The 21,062-nt window shown below is 44.2% G+C and overlaps 1 protein-coding gene across 1 annotated transcript; it reads right to left on the bottom strand.

The window, feature by feature from the left end:
* Positions 1-865: 865 nt before the first annotated feature.
* Positions 866-19,388, bottom strand: C20H17orf78 (chromosome 20 C17orf78 homolog). The gene is made up of 6 exons (XM_054709407.1): positions 19,331-19,388; positions 18,264-18,350; positions 17,299-17,544; positions 4,453-4,577; positions 3,901-4,023; positions 866-940 (listed from the first exon to the last, which is right to left on the bottom strand). The coding sequence occupies exons 1-6, from the start codon at positions 19,386-19,388 to the stop codon at positions 866-868; spliced, it is 714 nt and encodes a 237-aa protein (XP_054565382.1).
* Between the last annotated feature and the right edge of the window lie 1,674 nt (positions 19,389-21,062).

Raw genomic sequence — 21,062 nt, forward strand, 5'->3', positions numbered from 1 at the left:
ATTTTGCTCTCATGTCCTTGTTCAGAATATACACAGCTCACTCTTCTGGTAGGGTACAATATCAGGGCCACTTTAGGAACTCTGGATTATCAAGAGACCTCATCTGGGTCTCTAAGCACCTTGGAATGCTTAAATTCACATTCCCTTCACCAGTGTGTTCATAGCTACTTGTGGTGGCAGAGGCTAAATCATAAAGCCTTGGGAAAACAGGACCACCACCCTAAGCCAGTTGAGAGCCAGTGAGCATGAAGTCAGCCGTGAAGATAACAGAGGAGTTGGTGAACTGTGCCACACTTGTGGCTGCTCTTCGCCATTCCTTGGAGGCTGTTTAAACCTTTTGTCAAAGAGCAATAGGTCCATTCACAGTCCTTCGAGGGAAGACTTCCTGTTTTCATTTGATGGGATGAGAAGATACCCACTTTTTGTGGAAGTACAAAGTGAATCTCAGAGGCTTGTGAATCAGTCAGTACCAGTGGCATGAGGGTAATTGATTGATAAGCCCAGGCTCCCCCTTCATTGGCCTGGCATTACTGTTTGATTGCAATGTTCCTGCTGAAGATACGAGTGCAGAAATGGCAAGAATCTGCCCATCCTATCTAATAAAGACAGAATATGCAAATTGACCATAAATCTGCAACAAAATATGGTGGCGCCCACAGCCAATAATGAGGGAATATGCTAATTGACACGACAAGGTGAGAGGCGGAAGGTGGCTCTGGCCGGAGTGAAGGCGGTGCCGGCAGCCAGGGGAAGGAAGGCCTATTCTTGCATGAATCTTCGTGCATTGGGCCTCTAGTCTTGATTAATAATAGGGGGAAGACAGTATAGTATCCATCATGCAGTGTGTGAGACAGAACAGAACTTCTCAGAAGTATGTCTGGTGGATAACAGTGATCTCGGCAGCTTTCTTTGAGTTTGAGTTGGGAACATTTTGTCCAACCTAGAGATTGAAAGAAAATAGGAAAGATAAAGAAGGATGCAAGTGAGTATTTCTTTATATACTGCTAAAAAATAGCTAAGTATAAAACCTTGTATAATTCCAAGTACACATCTTTTTGCCTCTTTGCTTCCCGATAATTCTAGGGAAAGTTATTGTGCTTACACAGAGAAAGTATCTGCAAGGTGCACTTAGTATGAAAACCTACAATTTATTGGACTCTATAACCTACCAGCAAAGAGCCCATCTACCCCTTGCTTGACCTATTTGCCTTGGATGGAAAAGGCCCTCAGTCTGCAGCCACTTTGAATCCCAGATGCACAATGATTCTACTTCATTCCTTGAATCAGGCCCATACAATCTCACTCTGTTGGAAAAGCAGCAGAGACCTAGGTCTAAGTGGACCAAATATTTTTTACTAATCCTTTTCCATTCTCACTACACCTGACTCCATGCCCCATCTGATTTTGTATGTACTTTATAAATGCTAACCTGATATGAATATAGACTGTAAGCCTCTGGAAGGTGGGAAGAAAGAAGAAAAATTGGCACTTTCAGTAAAATTTTATGGAATAGATGAATAAGCCAGTAAATCCAGTATAGGAATTAAAAGACCTGGACTTCAGTTCTGTTTCTACCACCTGTGTGACCTTGGCCAAGTCACATAACCTCTCTGGGCCTCAATTTAAGTATCAACCAAAATGTATATTTCTGCTCTAGCTACATCCCATGATTTTTATGTGGCTCAAATAAGGCAATTTGTATAAAATTACTTACTACTATTTTTATTAATTTATTTATTATTTATCAGCTTATTTTGTTCATGGGAAAAATTCAGAGTTGCTGCTTCATGGTTTCCTGTAATTCTAAACTAAACTTTATAGTCCCCTTCAGACCTGTTTTTTCTAATATTCAGTAGAAATGATAATGTAGATTGGAGTAAAGGACTAAAAATACACCAGATGATAAAATCATACTAATTTACATGAGCTCATCATCCAATATTAGAAAAAACAAAATTATGAAAAATATTAACCTAAACCAGAGATGACAAACAAGTTGGCATTGAGTATCTGATGCAATGTGATAAGAAAGATTCTGATACCATTCCTGGGTGGAAAGAGTGCTTTGCTTGATTTTTTAAATATTGAAATATAGCCGAAACCGGTTTGGCTCAGTGGATAGAGCATTGGCCTGCGGACTCAAGGGTCCCAGGTTCGATTCCCGTCAAGGGCATGTACCTTAGTTGTGGGCACTTCCCATGTGGGGGGTGTGCAGGAGGCTGCTGATCGATGTTTCTCTCTCATTGATGTTTCTGGCTCTCTATCCCTCTCCCTTCCTCTCTGTAAAAAGTCAATAAAATATATTTTTAAAAATAATAAAAAATATTGAGATATAATTGACATATAATATTGTGTAAGTTTAAGGTGTACAATGTGTTGATTTGACATATTTATATATTGTAATATGATTACTAATGTAGTTTTAGCTAACACCTCTATCACGAAATATAATTATCTTTTCTTTCTTATGGTGAGAACATTTAAGATCTAGTCTCTTAGCAATTTTGAAGTACATAATACAGTATTATTGAATGTACTCACTATTCTATGCATTAGATTTCCAGAACTTAAATTTTCTAGTTGCAGTATGGTTGATTATTGATATGTGCAGCCAACACAGAATTAAAGGGTAGCAGCATGTGTACCATCCTGGACACTATAATTTTTGAGACCCATTCTTAACGCTATAATTCTACAAAAGTGGGTACCATTTTTAATTTAAAAAGTATTGGAGACCTAGTCTCTTTGTTTTATAGATGATGTAGAGAAGGTACCCATCAATTTCTTATATTCAAAGGCTGAAGCCACTCTTCATGGGGAAACTGGACTTAAAGCAGCTGTGCTGAACCAGTGGGGTAGTGTCCGTTTTAGACACCAAAGGGCAATGTGCTTTTATAATCCTGTCAGGAAACCCAAGGGTAGGGAGGAAAAAAACTGTTTTGCCAAAAATCAAACTGTTCAAGTATAGTGGTTCCTAAACGTTGGTGTATGTAAGAGTTACCTAAGGGCAGGGATGGACATATAGTTGTGGTCTCTGAAGCTCTTATAGGTTTGGGGGAGCTTTTCTTAAGAAAAAGAAAACAGCCCAGCAGGAGTGGTTCAGTGATTGAGCTTTTAACCCATGAGCTAGGAGGTCACAATTGGTTTCCCAGTCAGGGCACATGCATGGGTTGTGAGATCCATCCCAGTAAGGGGCATACTGATAGGTGATTCTCTCTAATCATTGATATTTCTATTTCTCTCTTCCTCTCTCTGAAATCAATAAAGCCCTAGACAGTTTGGCTCAGTGGATAGAATGCCAGCCCTCAGACTGAAAGGTCTGGGGTTCCACTCTGGTCAAGGGCACGTACCTCAGTTGTAGGCTCCATCCCCTGCCCTGGTCAGGGTGCATGTGGGAGGCAACGAATTGATGTGTCTCTCTCACATCATCAGTGTTTCTCTCTTTCTGTCTCTCCCCTTTCCTTCCACTCTCTAAAAATCAATGGAAAAATTTCCTCAGGTGAAGATTAACAAAAAAAAAAATGAAATCAATAAAACATTTTTAAAAAATGATATAATTTTCAAAATACAAAATTGGATACAAGGTCCCATGGTTCCTGAAGCTTAAGCATCATTAATTTTACAGTAAATTCACCTCTAAATAGGGAGCATGTTAAAAATTCCTGATTCATTCTGCTGATTCATTATATCTGGGGCCCAGAAATCTGTATTTTTAGTATGTACCCTACTATGTTATGGCTGGACTAATGTTAAGAAAATAGCATTACAAATACCTACCTATTTCCTGACACATAAAACAATTAACCACATTTGCTTCGTAACAGAAGTAGCTTCCTGTCTCCCAGCACTTATATGTTAGCCCCATTTTCTCCAAGCAAATGCACAAACCATACAGAGAACACTTTCCTTCTCTGGCTGAGAGTGAGGCTGGGATTCAGCTGCCTCAGGTTGTTGACCTTCCTTCCTTCGCCTTTCCCACAATCGCCGGCATTGGCATAGTTCTCTGGTTCTTAGGCATTGACACTGAGGGGAGAAAAATGACTGGTATTAACTTTAGGTGGCTGGTATGCATTTGATTATCTTCCAAACCTCATGTCGGGCCATTTAAAGAAAATTATCTCTTCTAAAGAAACTATTCTGTTCTATTGGCTCTATCCTCCCTAGAGAATGTACAAGTACAGCAAAGGAAAGGAACTCACATTTAGCAAGGACCTCCTTTCACACATGGTCTCAATTAACCTTCATAACCACCATAAGAGGCAAATATCATTAGTCCCATTGTAAAGATGAGACAACTGAGGTTGGACAAGTCAAGCAACTTTCTCAAAGCCACTCAGCTAGTGAGTTTGAGATGAGTGGTAGGTCTGTCCAAACTCCAAAGTCTATGTTTTTCTTATTATCTGGAGATTTTTATAGATCAAGCCCAAGGACCCAACACATCAGCAAACTTACAGGACATGGAACTTCAAAAACGACAAACACTGTAATAGCGATTCCACTGAACAACAGAGTGACAGCAATCAGAAATTTGACCACAAGGCTCCATTTCTGCCTCTTCTCTAGGTTTTCATCTGTGTCTAAAAGGAGAGAGAGGAGTAGAAGAGGGAGAAAGAGAATTTGAGAGAGGGAAAAGATCAACCCTCTGATTTGAAGGTCTCTTGGCTCACATGACTAAGAGGGGTCCAGCTAGATTCAGAGGCAGGGCCCACTTTCCAGTTCAGACTTACAGTCAGGAGTGGGGTGGGCATCATGGGCTCTGCTCTAATCTCAGAGAGTCACCTTCCCGGGGCTTTGGGATTTTTCCATGATCAAATAGGACCCATTTTTGCACTGCTCTCAAGAGAGGAAAAGGGGTGGGAGTGCCCAAGGAGTTCTAACTCTTCTTTCACCAGCAGCCCTCTCAGGGTCTCTACCTAGAAAACCACCCTCCTTTGCTCCTCGTGGCTTTAGTGGGGCATAGGAGAAACAAGGGTGAGTTGGCATTGCTCCTGGGTCATAAGCCAAATTTGGGGACACATGGCTTATATGCATGTTGTTATTACTGGTCTCATATTTATTTTTCTCCTGGTAGGAACTAGGATGTCACCCAAGCCAGAATCTTACAGAATTTGAGTTCTGGCCAATTTAGGGAAGGTCGTTTCCAAAAACTGTGCAGATGAAACATGCACTTGGTTGTTGCCATCACTATAATAATTGCTGAGTGTGTAAATGTCGCCTGTCTATACATGCAGTGGCTGGTATTACCTACCACATGAATACATTTCATTCCGTCCCCAAATCTGGCTGCAAGATTAGCTCATTGGTGTGGAGGTAAAGCACTATTAATACAGTCATATGCCCCTTAACAACCAGGATACATTCTGAGAAATGCATCATTAGGCAATTCCATCATTGAGCAAAAATGAGACAGTACACTTAAACTAACCTAGATGGTGCAGCCCACTACACACCTAGGCTATATGGTATAGTGTATTGCTCCTGTACAGCATGTTACTGTATTGGATACTGTAGGCAATTGTAGCACATTGGTATTTGTGTATAGAAAAAGGTACAGTAAAAATACAGTGTAAAAGATAAAAAATGGTATACCTATACAGGGCACTTACCATGAATGGAGCTTGCACATCTGGAAGTTGCTCTGGGTGAGTCAGTGAGTGAGTGGGTGAGTGAATGTGAAGATCTAGGACATTACTGTACACTACTGTAGACTTGATATAACAAGTACTGTACATTTAAGCTACACAAAATTTATAAAACAACCTGAGATTAAATCAAGCATAAGGGAAAAGGGTATAATCAAGAGACAGTAAACACAGGTGTATAAGGCTGCTGCTGGCTTAACACAACATATTGTTTTACAGCACACTTTCCTTATAAATAGAAAGAGTACACTCTAAAGCAATGATAGAAAGTGTAGAATAGTAAATACATAAAGCAGTAACAGTCATTTATTATTATCAAGTATTATGTACTATACTGTATATATAGTAGTTCCATCAGAGACCAAAATGTTGTTATGCAGCACATGTCTATAGTGTCAAACTACAAACATTTCTGGGACCTTCTTTATAGAGAAACTGATTTTTTTTCCATAAGAAATGGAGTGGTTTTTCTAATAGAAACTCTGTGTAACTTCTCAACCTCCAGAAAAATCCTAGGAGACCCAGGGTAATGTTGGGGTTAAAAATGTTTTTCCTTCTGTTCTTGTCTCACCCTTACTTATTCTGTACCTTGTTTCAAAGGGGTAGAAAAATCATCAATACTTGTAGTTTTCTCTCTTCCTTTATTCCCTGGAGTTATGGAGGTGGTAGTGGTGGGAGAAGCCTCTAATGAAGTCCTCATTGCTGGATAGACCTTACATTGGAAGATCCCTGGTAAAAAAGCTGGAAAAAAAAGAAAGAATGAGTGAAAGGACAACTGAGAAAACTTTATCCTGCCTTTGATTTTACCTGACAAAAGACCCTAGCTCTACCCAAGATGATACTAAACTTCTCACTGTGGGCCCCATTGACCTGTCCATAGGTTTAGGGTGTAAGCTCCAAATAATGCCAAGAGTAAATGAGAATAGAGATACTAATAAGAGATATGGATTAAAATCCCCAGGAGGCCTTTGACTAATGTAGGATCAGAGTGGAGGAGTAGACCATATCTTATTTGCCTATCATGCTTAAGGCCATAATAATAATAAGGATGGAGGGTGTAACACTGTTCAAAGTTTCCATCTTTTAAAAAGATGGCTCCAAAGTCCAAGGAGGAACATGAAATATTATAATTTGCCTTAATGATTGCTGCAAGTTTGTCTGGTGGAGTGTAAGTCAACTACTCTGAGAGGGGATTGGGGAAAGCGAAAGGAGTTGGAAGAAGGAAAGACCACTCAGCTACATGCACTCCTCAATTTCATTCATTCTGCAAATAATTAAAAATGAATACTGTATCTATTATGTGCCAGAGACTACTTCATTACTTTGGATATATCAGTTGGATACATTCTAGCTAGGGAAGGAGTAAAGGAGAGAAAGGGTTGAGGGGAGGAGGGGGAAGTAGACCACAATAAATACAGTAAATTTTATGGTATGTGCTACAAAAAAATAAATAAATAAAGTAGAGGAAGGTGCCCAGTTGGCATGGTTCAGTGGCTGAGCATTGACCTATGAACCAGGAGGTCACTGTTTGGTTCACGGTCAGGGCATATGCCCAGGTTTCGGGCTCCATCCCCAGTGTGGGGCATGCAGGAGACAGCCGATCAATGATGCTCTCTCATCATTGATGTTTCTATCTCACTCTCCCTCTTCCTCTCCCTTCCTATCTTAATTCAATAAAAAAAATATATTTTTAAAAGTAGAGAAAGGTAAGGGAGCAGTCTAGGGATGTGGTGCAGGTGGGCAGTGGTTTGGCAACATGCAGTGTAGGCTGGTTTCATTGAGAAGGTGAGAATTGAGCCAAGACTTGAAGGAGATGAGGGGAATAGCCATGTAGATACCTGGAAAGTATAGTAAGTCCTCACTAATGTTGTCGCTAGATTTGGAAACTGTGACTTTAAGGCAAAATGACATATAACAAAACCAGTTGTCCCATAGGCTAACTGATATAAACAAGAAAATAAGAATTGGGTTCCTCTGGCATATTTCTGGTCACAAAAACATCACCAAATTTCTAAAGACCCCAAACACTTCTAATATTAAACTTTGAAATAAATGTGAACTCACATACATTTAATAAATATTAATATAAACAAGCAAGATAATTCTTTTCTAAGCTGCTTATTCCAGTTCAGGGCTGAGGGTGGCCAGAGCCTATCCCAGCAACTCAGCAGGGGACAACCCTGGACAGGGAGCCCTTCCGCTGCAGGGCACCCTCACAGACACCCACACGGAGACCAGAGCAATGTAGATACCCCAAATCATGTAATATGCACGTCTTTGGGTTGTGAGAGGAAACCAGTGTATGGAGGGAAACCCTTGCAAACTGGGGAGAACATGCCAACTCCACACAGACAGTGGCCCTAGTGGAAATCAATATTTTCTCATCAATGTTATAACAAAATGATGTTATTCGAGGACCTGTTGTAGTGACCTAGGCAGAGGTGAGAGCTAGAGTATAGGCCCCAAGGCAGAGATGTCTGGCATGTTACAGTTTTAGAGGACAAGCAAAGAGGCCAGTGAGGTTGGAGTAGAGTGAGCAAGGGGGCAGGAGTAGGAGATAGGATCTAAAGGAAATGGGCCCATATCACTGGGGGCCTTGTAGGCTAGTTTAAGGACTTTGGTTTTTTATTCTGATTGAAATGGGGATCCAGTCCTGCCCAGTGTGGCTCAGGTGGTTGAGCGTTGTCCCATCATCCTGTGCACTGAAAGATCACCGGGTTTGATTCCCAGTCAGGGCACATACCTGGGTAGTGGGTTTGATCCCTGGTTGAGTGCTTCGGGGAGGCAACCGATTGATGTTTCTCTCTGTCTTTCCCTCTCCCTGCCTCTTTCTCCCTCTCCCTGCCTCTCTCTCTCAGGTCAATAGAAACATATTTTAAAAAAAAGAAATGGGGATCCATTACAAGGTTTTGAGCAGAGGAATGGCATGATGGTTTTATTTTTAAAGGATCACTGAAATAGACTGTAGTGGGGCAAGGGTAGAAGCAGAGTCACCTGATAGGAGGCTATTGCAGAAATCCAATGAGAGATGATGATGACTCAGACCAGCTGTGGAAGTGATGAGATGATGTAGACAAATTCTGGCTGTAGTCTGGAATGAACTTAACTTGCCTCCAGAATTGACTTAATCCAATTCAGACAGTGGTTCCTATTCCATTTTGAATGGTCTCTTATCATTGCTTATTAAATTGAGGTCTGTAAGTCCTACTTGCTGTTTCTAAATTACTCTCCCATGTCTTGATTAAGTCCATGTGAAAATGATAGTTCCTTACTTCAGAGGCCAGTGGCCACAGTACCAGACATTGTACATGAAATTACAGGGTAAGGACTCATCCTTGATTTCATTTTAATCAGGAAGACAGTGTTGGCAAAGATAAAGACCAAGAGCCACAGTTTCAAAAGAAAAAAAAAACAAAACACAAGGAAATTATGTGAAGTGTTTTCAGCATAGTGCCAGTCAGGTCTCTGAAGTGATAACATGTTTTATGAGACAGATGAGCTGAAGATAAGAAAATCTCACTTTGGACAAGTCACCTAAGTTCTCTGAGTTTTGGTCTCCTTGTCTGTAAGATGGTTATAATAAAAGTAGAGGCCCAATGGACGAAATTCATGCACGGGGCCCGGCCCTTGCAGCCCTGGACAGTCATTCTGCTGTTCAGTCTAATTAGCATATTAGCTCTTTATTATATAGGATAATTCTTTTTTTTAAATAGGATAATTCTTTTTTTTTTAAATTTCTTTATTGATTAAGGTGTCACATATTTGTCCTCATCCCCCCATTCTCATCCCCCCCCTCCCCACGCATGCCCCAACCCCCTGTTGAACTTAACCGTTGGATAGGCTCATATGCATGCACACAAGTCCTTTGGTTGAACTCTCCCCCTCTCCCCACCCTCCCCTATCCTCCCTCTGAGGCCCGATAGTCCCATCGATGCCTCCTTGCTTCTGGTTCTGTTCTTGTTCCTCAGTCTATGTTGTTCATCATTTCCCCTAGATGAGCGAGATCATATGTCACTAGATATATACTTATGAGAACTGAATGTGAGACGAGCAATAATAGTTATGTTGACAGGCAGATGGATCAGTCTGTAGTGAGTTTCTTTCTGGACCAACAGTTCTTTTGAGACCCAATTACAATGTCCACCAGTTCCTTATCTGTACATGTCAGCACTGACCCCTCAGCTCTGGATGGTGGACAAATGGTGGTAACGGAGGTCCGACTCCCTCTGGTTTGGTCTCGGCGAACCCAGGGGCACGGCTTCACCCGGACTAAGGGGCACGTGGCCTCTCCCGGATCTAGGGACACATGGTCTCACCCGGACCCAGGGACGCTTGGGCTCTCCCAGACCCAGGGGCACGTGGCCTCATCCGGGCCTAGGTGTACGAGGCCTCACCCGGATCCAGGGACACATGGTCTCACCCGGACCCAGGGACGCTTGGCCTCTCCCAGACCCAGGGGCACGTGGCCTCACCCGGGCATAGGTGCACGAGGTCTCACCCGGATCCAGGGACACGTGGTCTCACCCGGACCTAGGGACGCTTGGCCTCTCCCAGCCCCAGGGGCACGTGGCCTCACCCGGGCCTAGGTGCACGAGGCCTCACCCGGATCCAGGGACTCATGGTCTAGCCCGGACCCAGGGACGCTTGGCCTCTCCCAGACCCAGGGGCACGTGGCCTCACCCGGGCATAGGTGCACGAGGCCTCACCCGGATCCAGGGACACATGGTCTCGCCCGGATCCAGGGACGCCTGGCCTCTCCCAGACCCAGGGGCATGTGGCCTCACCCGGGCCTAGGCACACGAGGCCTCACCCGGATCCAGGGACACACGGTCTCACCCGGACCCAGGGACGCCTGGCCTCCCCCAGGCCCAGGGGTACGCGGCCCCACCCGGGCCTAGATGCACGAGGCCCCACCCGGATCCAGGGACACATGATCTCGCCCGGACCCAGGGGTGCGTGGACTCACTTGGACCTAGGTGCACGAGGCCTCCCCCGGATCCAGGGACACATGGTCTCACCCGGACCCAGGGGCGCTTGGCCTCTTCCAGACCCAGGGGCGCTTGGCCTCACCCGGGCACGGGACCCAGCGTCATCCGGGTCCAGGGGCACTTGGCCTCACCCGGACCCGGAATCCGGCCTCACCTGGAGCCAGGGGCACGTGGCCCCACCCAGACCCAGGGACGCGAGGCCCCACCCATACTCGGAGGCGCGCGACCACTCCCGAGCCCAGAGGCGCGCAACCCCGCCCGCACCCGGGTCCCAGCGGGGCCCCGTCCTCCCGATCCCAATTCCCGCCGGTCAACCCCCCCCAGCAACCCCCCCGGCCATCCTGCCAGAGCTCCAGGACGGCTGCCGCAGAACTCGTCGGGCGGCTGCTCGGCGAAGTTCCGGTGCGCCCGGTGCGTGGCGGCGGGCCGGCCCGGCGTCACCGCGCCGGCTCCTGGGTCCGCAGCGGCGGCCGGTCGCCGAGCATGCGCACCCGGCCGCCCCCGGGGCACCGAAATTCCTGAAGGACTCGGAGGCCAGCAAGCGCGGAGTCCCCCACCCCACGTCTCACAGGGGCCCGTCTGTCCGTGCTCGGCAGCAAGTGGAGCCGCCCCCTCAGCCAGAGACCGCCGGGGGGACCGCGCCGAGCACGCTCCAGGTCGCCCCTGCGTCGCCCAAGCCGCAGTTCCCAAAGTGTGGTCCTTGGGTCATCTGCATCAGCATCATCCCGCATACCCCTCTTATTCTAGCTGCAGAGCATCCACTCAGCCAGCCCTACGGTGGTTTTGGGTGGTGTCTGCTCCGCTCTCCCGTCGCAGCCTCAAAGTTGTTGTGGCAGGCAACATCCAGGCCTCCGCCCTATGTCTCCATCCCGGTCCTCCCTTGTATAGTTAAGTCTTGATTGTTGCTGGTGCCACCGGGAGGGCTCTCTTTGTCTATAAAGGAAGAGTTGCTGTGCAGGAGACTCTTCTATGGGCCGGGTCTTGGTGCAGCAAGGCTTTGGCGCTCACTGAATCTGCCTGTTGGATTTGTCCCTTATGTGCGTGGTTGAAGTCTGGTGTCATTTCCCACAGACCACCAGATGCCCTCGTTTCTGGGTCCCCAATGGGGCGTAGATCAGCCACTGCCTTAGGCACTCAGCAGGGATTACAGCAAGAACTGTAGTTTCCTCCTTCTGTCTGAGTGGCCCTGGAGCAGTCCGACTAGAACAGCAGTTTATCTGGTCCGCTGCCAGAGGGCAGGCCACCCACATGCATAAGCCGTTGCTTGGAGCATAGGTGTGCCTGCAAGACTTGCGGGGCGGGTCTTCAAAACGTGCGGGGCGGGTCCCAGGGCGGGGCGGGTCTCAGGGCGGGACGGGTCCCAGGGTGGGGCGGGGTCTCAGGGCGCCAACAGGCCATGGTGCGGCGAGCCACAATGGCTGCGAATCTGCTCCTTCTGCCTTCCAAGTTTCTAAGTCCCCTCATTCCGCGCTCTAGCGCAGCAAACACTGATTGCTGGGCGCACCTCCGCAAGAGTCCCGCCTCTCCCCGCAGGCATCTGGGTCTCCCGCGGGTCCCCAGAAGCTGGATTTCAGGGTGATGGAGAGCTAATCTCCCCTAAGTTTGGAACAAAAGCCCCTTTCCCCCGCCACCAGCCCGAGCCACGCGCCTCCGCACCTTGTCCCCTCCGATTTCGCTGGTTTCCTCTTCCCTCTTAGCTGTAAATCTCTCCTGTAGTTCTGGGCTGCAGACGCTCCGTCCTCCAGTCTCGCCCCTGAAACCGCTGCGCGCGGCCCAGCCATCCTCTTGATTCTCCTCCGTCAAAATGGCTAGAGGACTTGAAAGTAAGATGAGATCTCTTAAGAATCCTCCAAATTGGTGTTGGCGGCGTCCGGGGCCCCGAGGATCTCAGTGCGCAGCTCGGCCAGGTCGGTGGCGCGGGTGAGCCCCTCCTGCAGAAAGATGGTCTCTTTCTTCACCGAGAGCCACTGCGCGGAGTCCGCGGCCGCCGCCACAGCAGCCGCGGCCCCCACGAGCCCATGGCCCCGGCTGCGGTAATGACTGAGGGGAGCAGCTGCCCGGTCTGGGGAGACGCGAGCAGCAGTCGCCACCCTCAGCAGTCCATGTTTCAGTTGTATTTCCGAAACTGCCATGCGAGGCAACAGATCAGCCTTTCACCTCCGCCGCCATCTTTTCTCCTAGATCTAAATAGGATAATTCTTGATCTACCTATTTCACAGGGGTGATGTGAAGATGAGAAAGCAGGGATGAAAACACACTGCATGCTGAGTGATCATGATTGGAGGAGGAGGAAAAGCCTTGAGATCCTCTAAGTAGAACTGTGCCCTCTAACCACAGGGATAATGGTATTTCACTATAGCATGTCTTCTCACCTCCTGGGGCCACTGTTGCAAAGCCTACTTAATAGGCTTCATCTGTCAATGTATTTTCATTTTTGCCTAGTTTCTGAATTAATGTCCGTCCATGTTTCCAGTTCATCTCTAGTAGATCTCATCTGCTAGGTAACAGCATTAAGGTGGAGCATATTTGTAAATACAGCTCTCCATTCCCAGTGATGATGGAATTGCAATTAGCTTTTCTTTGGCTAAGGATATTTGGGCATGAATGCCCCACTTTAATGAGAAAAACAAAAATCCAAATTTATGAAATATTTGATTTAGGAGATGATGCTTTGCTTTATTACAAAATAACTTATTTTAAAAAGGGAGCATTAGATACATTGTATTTAAATGGAAGTCTCTTTTAGAGCCTATTCTGTAATAATATTAGCAGGTTGAAAGGGCTATTTGAGAAGCCTTATGTATTGCTATTGGGTTTGTGCTTCGGATCTAAACCTCAGCTGTACATATATAGAAATCAGACCATGTAGTCAAACCCCTCTTTTGTACCTATAGAAACTGAGCACTGGAGAAATTAACTAACTTGTCAAAGGTGATCATTAATATCAGAATAAACATTTGTGTAATATTTCTTCTATCCTCACAGTTTCACATGGGGTAAACAGACCATAGGAATTAGTTCACACCACTCAAATTCCAAAGAACCTCATCTATATACTAAAATGACATTAAAAAATATTTACATAGGAGAATGTGTCTGTCAAATGGATCAGATATGATGTTTTTCTCGTCTAGATACCCTTTTCTAAACCTACAGGTTCTTGTGAAACCTAATGCATAATTGGAAAGTTTCTTGATTAATATAGATCTGAGGAATAGGAACTAGATGGTGTAAACCTTATCAGAAGTGATAAAGACCTACGAGTCCTCTTTCATCAGAAAGAATTATCAGAATATTTATAATAGAGGATCTTGTCCTTGGCCAAATTCCATAAATAGTAACAAATAGTCTCCATCTTACATTTTTCTAGATTGCGTGTCAACCCACATCTTCTGATGACCAACTGTGTTGCAGTCCATTCTCATCCTGACAATTTCAGATTCCTACTTTGCTCTGGGAACATTTCCATGAATTGGCTTGTTTCTGGGACATCCTCCTGTGTAGACCGATGTCATCTATAGTGGCATCTCTTTTATTACCTTATAAATTTGACCATGTATCTAATTATTTCTACTCTACTTGGAGGGTGTCACTTCCTGGCACTCAGTGTAAGTTTAAATTCAGAATAGGCAGTTTCAAACTTATAAATGGGGCAATATTTCAAAAGTCCACTCATAAATTGGTTGTCTGCAATTCATCAGAGTTCAAGAAATGTATCTTGACTGATGATTAGATCCCCAAACTAACCTGCAAATATCCATTTACTTTCTTTGCACAGCTCAAATAGTACAGGGTATTAGCTTAAACCAGCTATTTTCAACCTTTTCCATCTCATGGCACACAGAAACTACTAAAATTCCAGGAAACACCCCCCCCCCCCAAAATTGTTTTTTGCTGATCTGACAAAAATAAATAGGTATAATTTTTTATTCAGCCACACTGGATAGCTATTTTTCAATTTAACAATCTAAGGGAAACAGGCCAGTGCCCCTGACTAAAAAACAGGTATTGCATGTCTTAAAAATTCTTGCAACACCCCCATTGAAAATCGCTGGCTTAAACTTTTCCTCCTCCCCTGGACTCTAGGCTAGCCCAAAGCAAATTGCTGAATTGGGGCAGGTTGATCATTGGCATCTCTCCCCCTTAATCTCGCAGTTTTCCCTGTCCCAAATCTCTAAGAGCTAGTGTCTTCATTGCTCTGAGTCCAACACTGCATAGCATTATATCCAAGAAAGATCCACCCTGTACAAAGTGCTCTAGACTCCAAAATGACTTAAGCTCACTATTCCCATCACACTTATCATTGACTCATAGGGTGGGGGTGTCACATGTTAGGAAGAGAACAATCTGGTTGAATTAATTTGCATTAACACTGAATGACTGAAAGCCCCCAAATACTGTCAGAGGCTTTTAAGTTTTTAAGAGTTTTTTTTTTTGTGCGTTTGTTTTTTTCACACAAAAGTGATCACCATGTGAACTTTAGAAAGTATAGTAAAGGAATGAAAACATTCATGTCATGTGAGGATTTATCATTTACTATACCTGGGCCACATCCCAAGAACCTATCCACTTATTTCCCAATTTCTAGTCTTCTAAACCCGTGGTTGGCAAACTGCAGCTCGCGAGCCACATGCGGCTTTTTGGCCCCTTGAGTGTGGCTCTTCCACAAAATACCATGTGTGGGCGCGCACTTATAGTGCGATTGAAACTTCGTGGCCCATGCGCAGAAGTCGGTTTTCGGCTCTCAAAAGAAATTTCAATTGTTGTAACTGTTGATATTTGGCTCTGTTGACTAATGAGTTTGCCGACCACTGCTCTAAACAGATTGTAGTTTTAAAAGTCCCCCCCTGCCCCATTATTCTGCTGGTGAACCCCCAGTTTCTCTAAAAGTGTCAAGTTTTATTTAATTTTTTCCAGCAGTGCAACAGTAGCATCTAGGGCAGTGGTCGGCAAACTCATTAGTCAACAGAACCAAATATCAGCAGCACAACAATTGAAATTTCTTTTGAGAGCCAAATTTTTTAACTTAAACTTCTAACGCCACTTCTTCAAAATAGACTCACCCAGGCCGTAGTATTTTGTGGAAGAGCCACACTCAAGGGGCCAAAGAGCCGCATGTGGCTCGCGAGCTGCAGTTTGCCGACCACAGATCTAGGGAATTTCCTGTATGTAGGGGGAACTGCCAATACTAATATATAGATCATAAACTAGTTGACAAAAAGAATGGGTGGGAGAAGGAAGGACAGAAGCAGAAAAACTTAAGGCAGAGGTCAAGAGCCATTGCTCAGCAACTGTGGGGGAACAGGCAGCCTCAATGTGTGTGGAAGTGAAAAACTGAACAACCACTGTGGAGGGTAACTTAGCAATATCTATCAAACTTTGATATAGCAACCCTGCTTGGAATTTATCCTATTGATAAATTGTAGGCACACGAAGAAGAATGTATAAGATCATTGCTTGCAGCATTGTTTGTATTTGCAAAAGGTTGGAAACAACCAAAATATCCATTCATAGTGAACTGGTGATAGTATAGCCATAAAATGTAATACTGTACAAGAGTTATAAGGAATGAGACATATCCTATATAATAAAAGACTAATATGCAAATTGTCCCCTCGGGCGGGAGTTTGACCAACCTGGAGTTTGACTGCTCGCTATGATGTGCGCTGACCAATGGGGCAGTGCAGAACATGGCGGGCATAGCGGTACTGGCAGCGGGCTACAGTGGAGGTGCTGCCAGCCCCCATGGGTCCTGATGAGAGCGGACCGCAGCGGGATGGTGGAGCAGGTAAGTGGGCGGTGCCAGGCCAAGGCAGGGTGCCAGACAGGGCTGCAAGGCTGGGGGAGGGAGCTAGGGCTAAATCTGCACAGGCCACCTCGAGGGACCCCACCCAATGTACAAATTTCGTGCACTGGGCCTCTAGTTTATACATATTGATATGGAACAACCTATACAATACATTGTTAAGTGGGGAAAAAGCAAGGTATTAAATAGTGTATATGGTATGCTACTATTTATGTGTTTAAAATATATATATCCTTGCTGAAACCGGTTTGGCTCAGTGGATAGAGCGTCGGCCTACGGACTCAAGGGTCCCAGGTTCGATTCCGGTCAAGGGCATGTACCTTGGTTGCGGGCACATCCCCAGCAGGGGGTGTGCAAGAGGCAGCTGATAGATGTTTCTCTCTCATCGATGTTTCTAACTCTCTATCCCTCTCTCTTCCTCTCTGTAAAAAAATCAATAAAATATATTTAAAAAATATATATCCATACATGCTTAGAATATCTCTGGAAGGAAACTCAATAAGTTGTTGATAGGATTTCCCTTGGGGATAGAGTACTGGAGGACTGAGGGAGTAGAACAAGGGAGATTTACTTTTCACTGGAAACCTGTGTTGTTTGAATATTTTACTACGTGCATTCAGAGTAAATCAAAATCAACCATTGTGAAAGACGACCCATCAGAAATGAGAGCATGTGAAAATTGCAGCATGTTAGGACTAGAAGGGCCCTTAAAGATTAGAAAACTGTGTCTCAGAGAGGACATAGATTTGCCAAAGGAGAGGATAATCCATTTCCTTGAGGCATTAGCTGCTACTAAGCTTCACCTGCATTCAGGGTTGTAAGTAAAAGTCATGCCTACCTTCACCTCATGTTCCAATCTCACCTTTGCCTGTTAGAAGAGATCCATTCTGAAAGTTGGATGTAGGGGTTAGGTGACAGCTTGGGAAAGCAGTGCTGCTTCTGTGGGGAGCAGCAATGACTCTCAAGTTCTTTAGAGTATACTTGACCTTTGGCCTTTTCTCTGAATATGCAAGGCTGACTTTTACTTTGCTCCCAGAGGCAAGGCACTGCAAGGTAGCCACAGTCAGAATTTGGTCCAAGGTGGACCTGTTGTCTTCAGCTTGAGCTTCTGCAAAGAGATAAGCCAAAGAGAATAAAGGAAGCTGGCATATATTTATTGTTTTCAGAGCGGAAGGGAGAGGGAGAGATAGAAACATTAATGATGAAAAAGAATCATCAATCAGCTGCCTCCTGCATGGTCCTCACTGGGAATTGAGTCCCCAGTCCGGGTATGTGCCCTGATGGGGAATCAAACTGTGACCTGCCAGTTCATGGGTCGATACTCAACCACTGAACCACACTGCCTGGACAGGAAGCTGGTTCTTAATCTGAATGGCTGAACTACTTTATTGACGCGTTAAACTCCACTGCTGTATTTTTGTGTCTTTTTAGTTGACTTCTTCCTCAGCATGTGCTTATGGTACTTAATACACAAACCTGCCTTTCTTCCTTCCTGCCATGGGTCCCATGAAGATAGGTGACTGCAGTAAGTTCAGCCCAGAGAAATGCTCATTGATTGTCTTCTTTAGTGCAGAGAGGGTTGAGTACTGCCTCCTGCTCTTTCTTCACCCCGTTTTTTGATTTATATAGCCATGCCTTAGCTAATAAGAGTTCATTCAAAAAAATTGGTTTCCAGAAAGCCTTTTGGGGGAATACATATCTTTAAAATAGGGTACTTGAGATCTGAGCTAGGAATGGGAGAGACAGGCATCTTTTAAAAGTAAAAATTTTCTGGAAAAGTGATTTTTTTTTTTTTTTTTTTTCAGGAAGAGAGAGCTCATTCCATACCTGGCGTTAACACATCCCTGGTGCTTCTCATACCCATTGAGAAGAGCCCAGGGAGCTGTTCCACTTGACAACGGCTATCTCTGAGTTCTGGAAGTAAAAAAAAAAAAAAAAAAAGGTCAGGCTTTACTGTTTAGAATTTCAGGCGCTGGAGAGGAAGATACAAAATAATGTAGTTCCTTCTCACAAAGCTTGCAATTGGTAATATAAAAATTCCTCCCAAAGACTCTAAAGTATATACAAGAGGAAGTTAGACTAGTATAAAGAAAATTGAGTACCATTCTATTATCCTTGGGGGTGGGGAGGTAAAATAGAGTTAAATGAAGTTAATGAAAGACTAACCAACCTTTTCCTTTAAACACTGATTATTATCTCTTCGCCTTCCTGTTCTTGTTTTAAAACTTTTGAAAGTTTATTAAGCGTAACCTTGAACAAGGTATCTTTCTAGTTCCATGGAACCATAGTTCATAGTTATTTATACTTTTTGCCGTATAACTCACAGGGTGTTGTGAGTTTTCTTTTTTTCTTCTTCTTCTTCTTTTGTGAGTTTTCTTCATTTGCTAAATTTGCTACTACTGCACATTATACTATTTGGCCTTAACTCTGGTGAGCTAATTATAGAGATGAAATGTCTAGGACACTTTGAAAATCATGTTTTAAATGAAGTTATCAAAGAACAGAAAATGGTGCCATTTCACCTCCACACCACCCTTTTCTTAGCTCTCCCCTCCCAAGAGCATCCCCACATATTTGGATGTAACACCTTAAAAAGGAGGACATCTTATGAGGAGCTATGAATTTGTGACAGCACCCTCCAGGAGAGAAAGCCATGTGAAAGGACTCTGATGCTAGTTACATGAACAAGACATTCTTTAAAGACTTCTCACCATGAAACAGACAGCTATCTTTCTGGGTTGAATAAGTTGCAGTCCTGCAAGAGGATGCATAGGATGACTGGAAAGCATTGCCGACTGAGTATTGGCTATCTCTCTATTTGCCAGAAGAGACCCCAAACACTTTCTAGGCTTCTCTTTGGATTTTCCAGGATATTAGGCTAGAGTAGCACTTACCTTTCTTGTTGGCATCATAGGATGTAATGATTAGGCTGAAGACCAAGATGGTATCCATGTCAGCTTGAGCACATGCTCCTTGCAGAGACAGTATGCTGCTAATCTGTCACTGTCTCTTATAGCTTTGTCTCTAGGAATTTTCACTGCCCTGGAACCAAGTTTGACCCTGGGAGAGTCTGGTTCCACCCTAATTATCTTGCTCCATTTCCTGAAGACCCAGGAATAGAGCTGATTGGAGAGAGGACCAAATCTGCTTGTTAATGATTGACCTCAGAAGGTCTTCCCTGATCACGGTTGCCTACATAAGAAACGGTAATTACCCAGAGGTTTCCCTAGGAGAAAGGGCATAAACGCCCAGTGATATGCTTTATAAATACTTGCAGGTAGACACGTAGACATTCACAAGCATGCTCACTAAGACAGGCATATAGATTTACACACTAGCATACAGAGATAAAGAGATAAAAGATTTCAATTAAGGAAAGTGATTTGTAGAGTAGAGCAGGGAACTGGGACTGAATAAGTTGGTGAGTTACACTAGAGAAAGCACTGCACTAGGAATTAAGAGAACTGGGTTCTAATACAGGCTGTTATTAACTACGTCCTCTTGAGAAAACTGCTTGATTTCTCCGCATCTCAATTTTTTCCTCTGTAAATATTCTGACCAAATGATCTCTAGTATTCATTCACAGTTACACACGTAGACTCACAGCAGCACAGACATACCTATCTAGTTTTGTACACTTTCACACACCTGAATAGTGAAGTGAGGATAGGTAAACCACCTTCCCGTGACTATTGGGCTGAGAGGTTGTGAAGAAGAGCTAAATATCCTAGATGAGAGATACTGCCTGCAGTTTGGGAAGGTTTTCCTAGACAGATAACTGTTGTTGAAGATTTTTCAAAACTTGCATATTTTAATAATACTATATAGACTTTGTGATAGTATAGGTAGATGGATCATAAAGCAGCAATGAGGATGTATTTAGGTCCTTTGCCTAAGCCCAGAGCTGTATTCTCTCTACCCACTGTAAATGTACTCCATTGGAGTCAACATAGGTTTGGCTATATGAAAGAAGGTTCTAGAGGCCAACACTCTGATTGATAATGATGAATAGGGACATTCCATGAGGGAATTCATTAGATATGGGTCAAATCATGATTTAACTATTACCCTGTTGCCTGACATTTTAATTCAGGTTGAAATCTGGCTAAATAGAGCATCAAGGGAAGTATTGGAAAACAAAAAGGAAAGAGATATCTGTCACCAAAGGGCAACATGTTGCCTGAAATTGGAAGGAGAAGTGCTGAACATTCAGCCACAGTGCCTGTCATTTAGCAAGTATTTATTGTGGGCGACTATGTGCCAGACACTATTCTAGCAGTGAGCAAGATCAAGTCTGTGTTCACATGAAAAGATAGAAAGCACACAACAAACCTGGTGTAAAATAAAATAGTGCAAAGGGCTAATAATGAATGATACACAAATACATATATAAGAAATTAGCCCTAACCGGTTTGGCTCATTGGATAGAGCATTGGCCTGCGGACTCAAGGGTCCCAGGTTCGATTCTGGTCAAGGGCATGTACCTTGGTTGCGGATACATCCCCAGTAGGGGGTGTGCAAGAGGCAGCTGATTAATGTTCCTCTCTCATCGATGTTTCTAACTCTCTATCCCTCTCCTTTACTCTGTAAAAAATCAATAAAATATATTTTTAAAAAAAGATAATT

The sequence above is a fragment of the Eptesicus fuscus genome, chromosome 20, assembly GCF_027574615.1.
Source record: "Eptesicus fuscus isolate TK198812 chromosome 20, DD_ASM_mEF_20220401, whole genome shotgun sequence".
NCBI classification, from domain to species: Eukaryota; Metazoa; Chordata; class Mammalia; order Chiroptera; family Vespertilionidae; genus Eptesicus; species Eptesicus fuscus.

Coding starts and splice junctions, on each gene's coding strand:
- C20H17orf78 (XM_054709407.1), bottom strand. CDS start 19,388: ATGGATACCATCTTGGTCTTCAGCCTAATCATTACATCCTATGATGCC. Junction 4,024..4,452: donor TTTTTGAAGTTCCATGTCCT/GTAAGTTTGCTG, acceptor TTCTCCCCTCAG/TGTCAATGCCTAAGAACCAG. Junction 941..3,900: donor CTCAGCCAGAGAAGGAAAGT/GTTCTCTGTATG, acceptor TTCAATCTCTAG/GTTGGACAAAATGTTCCCAA.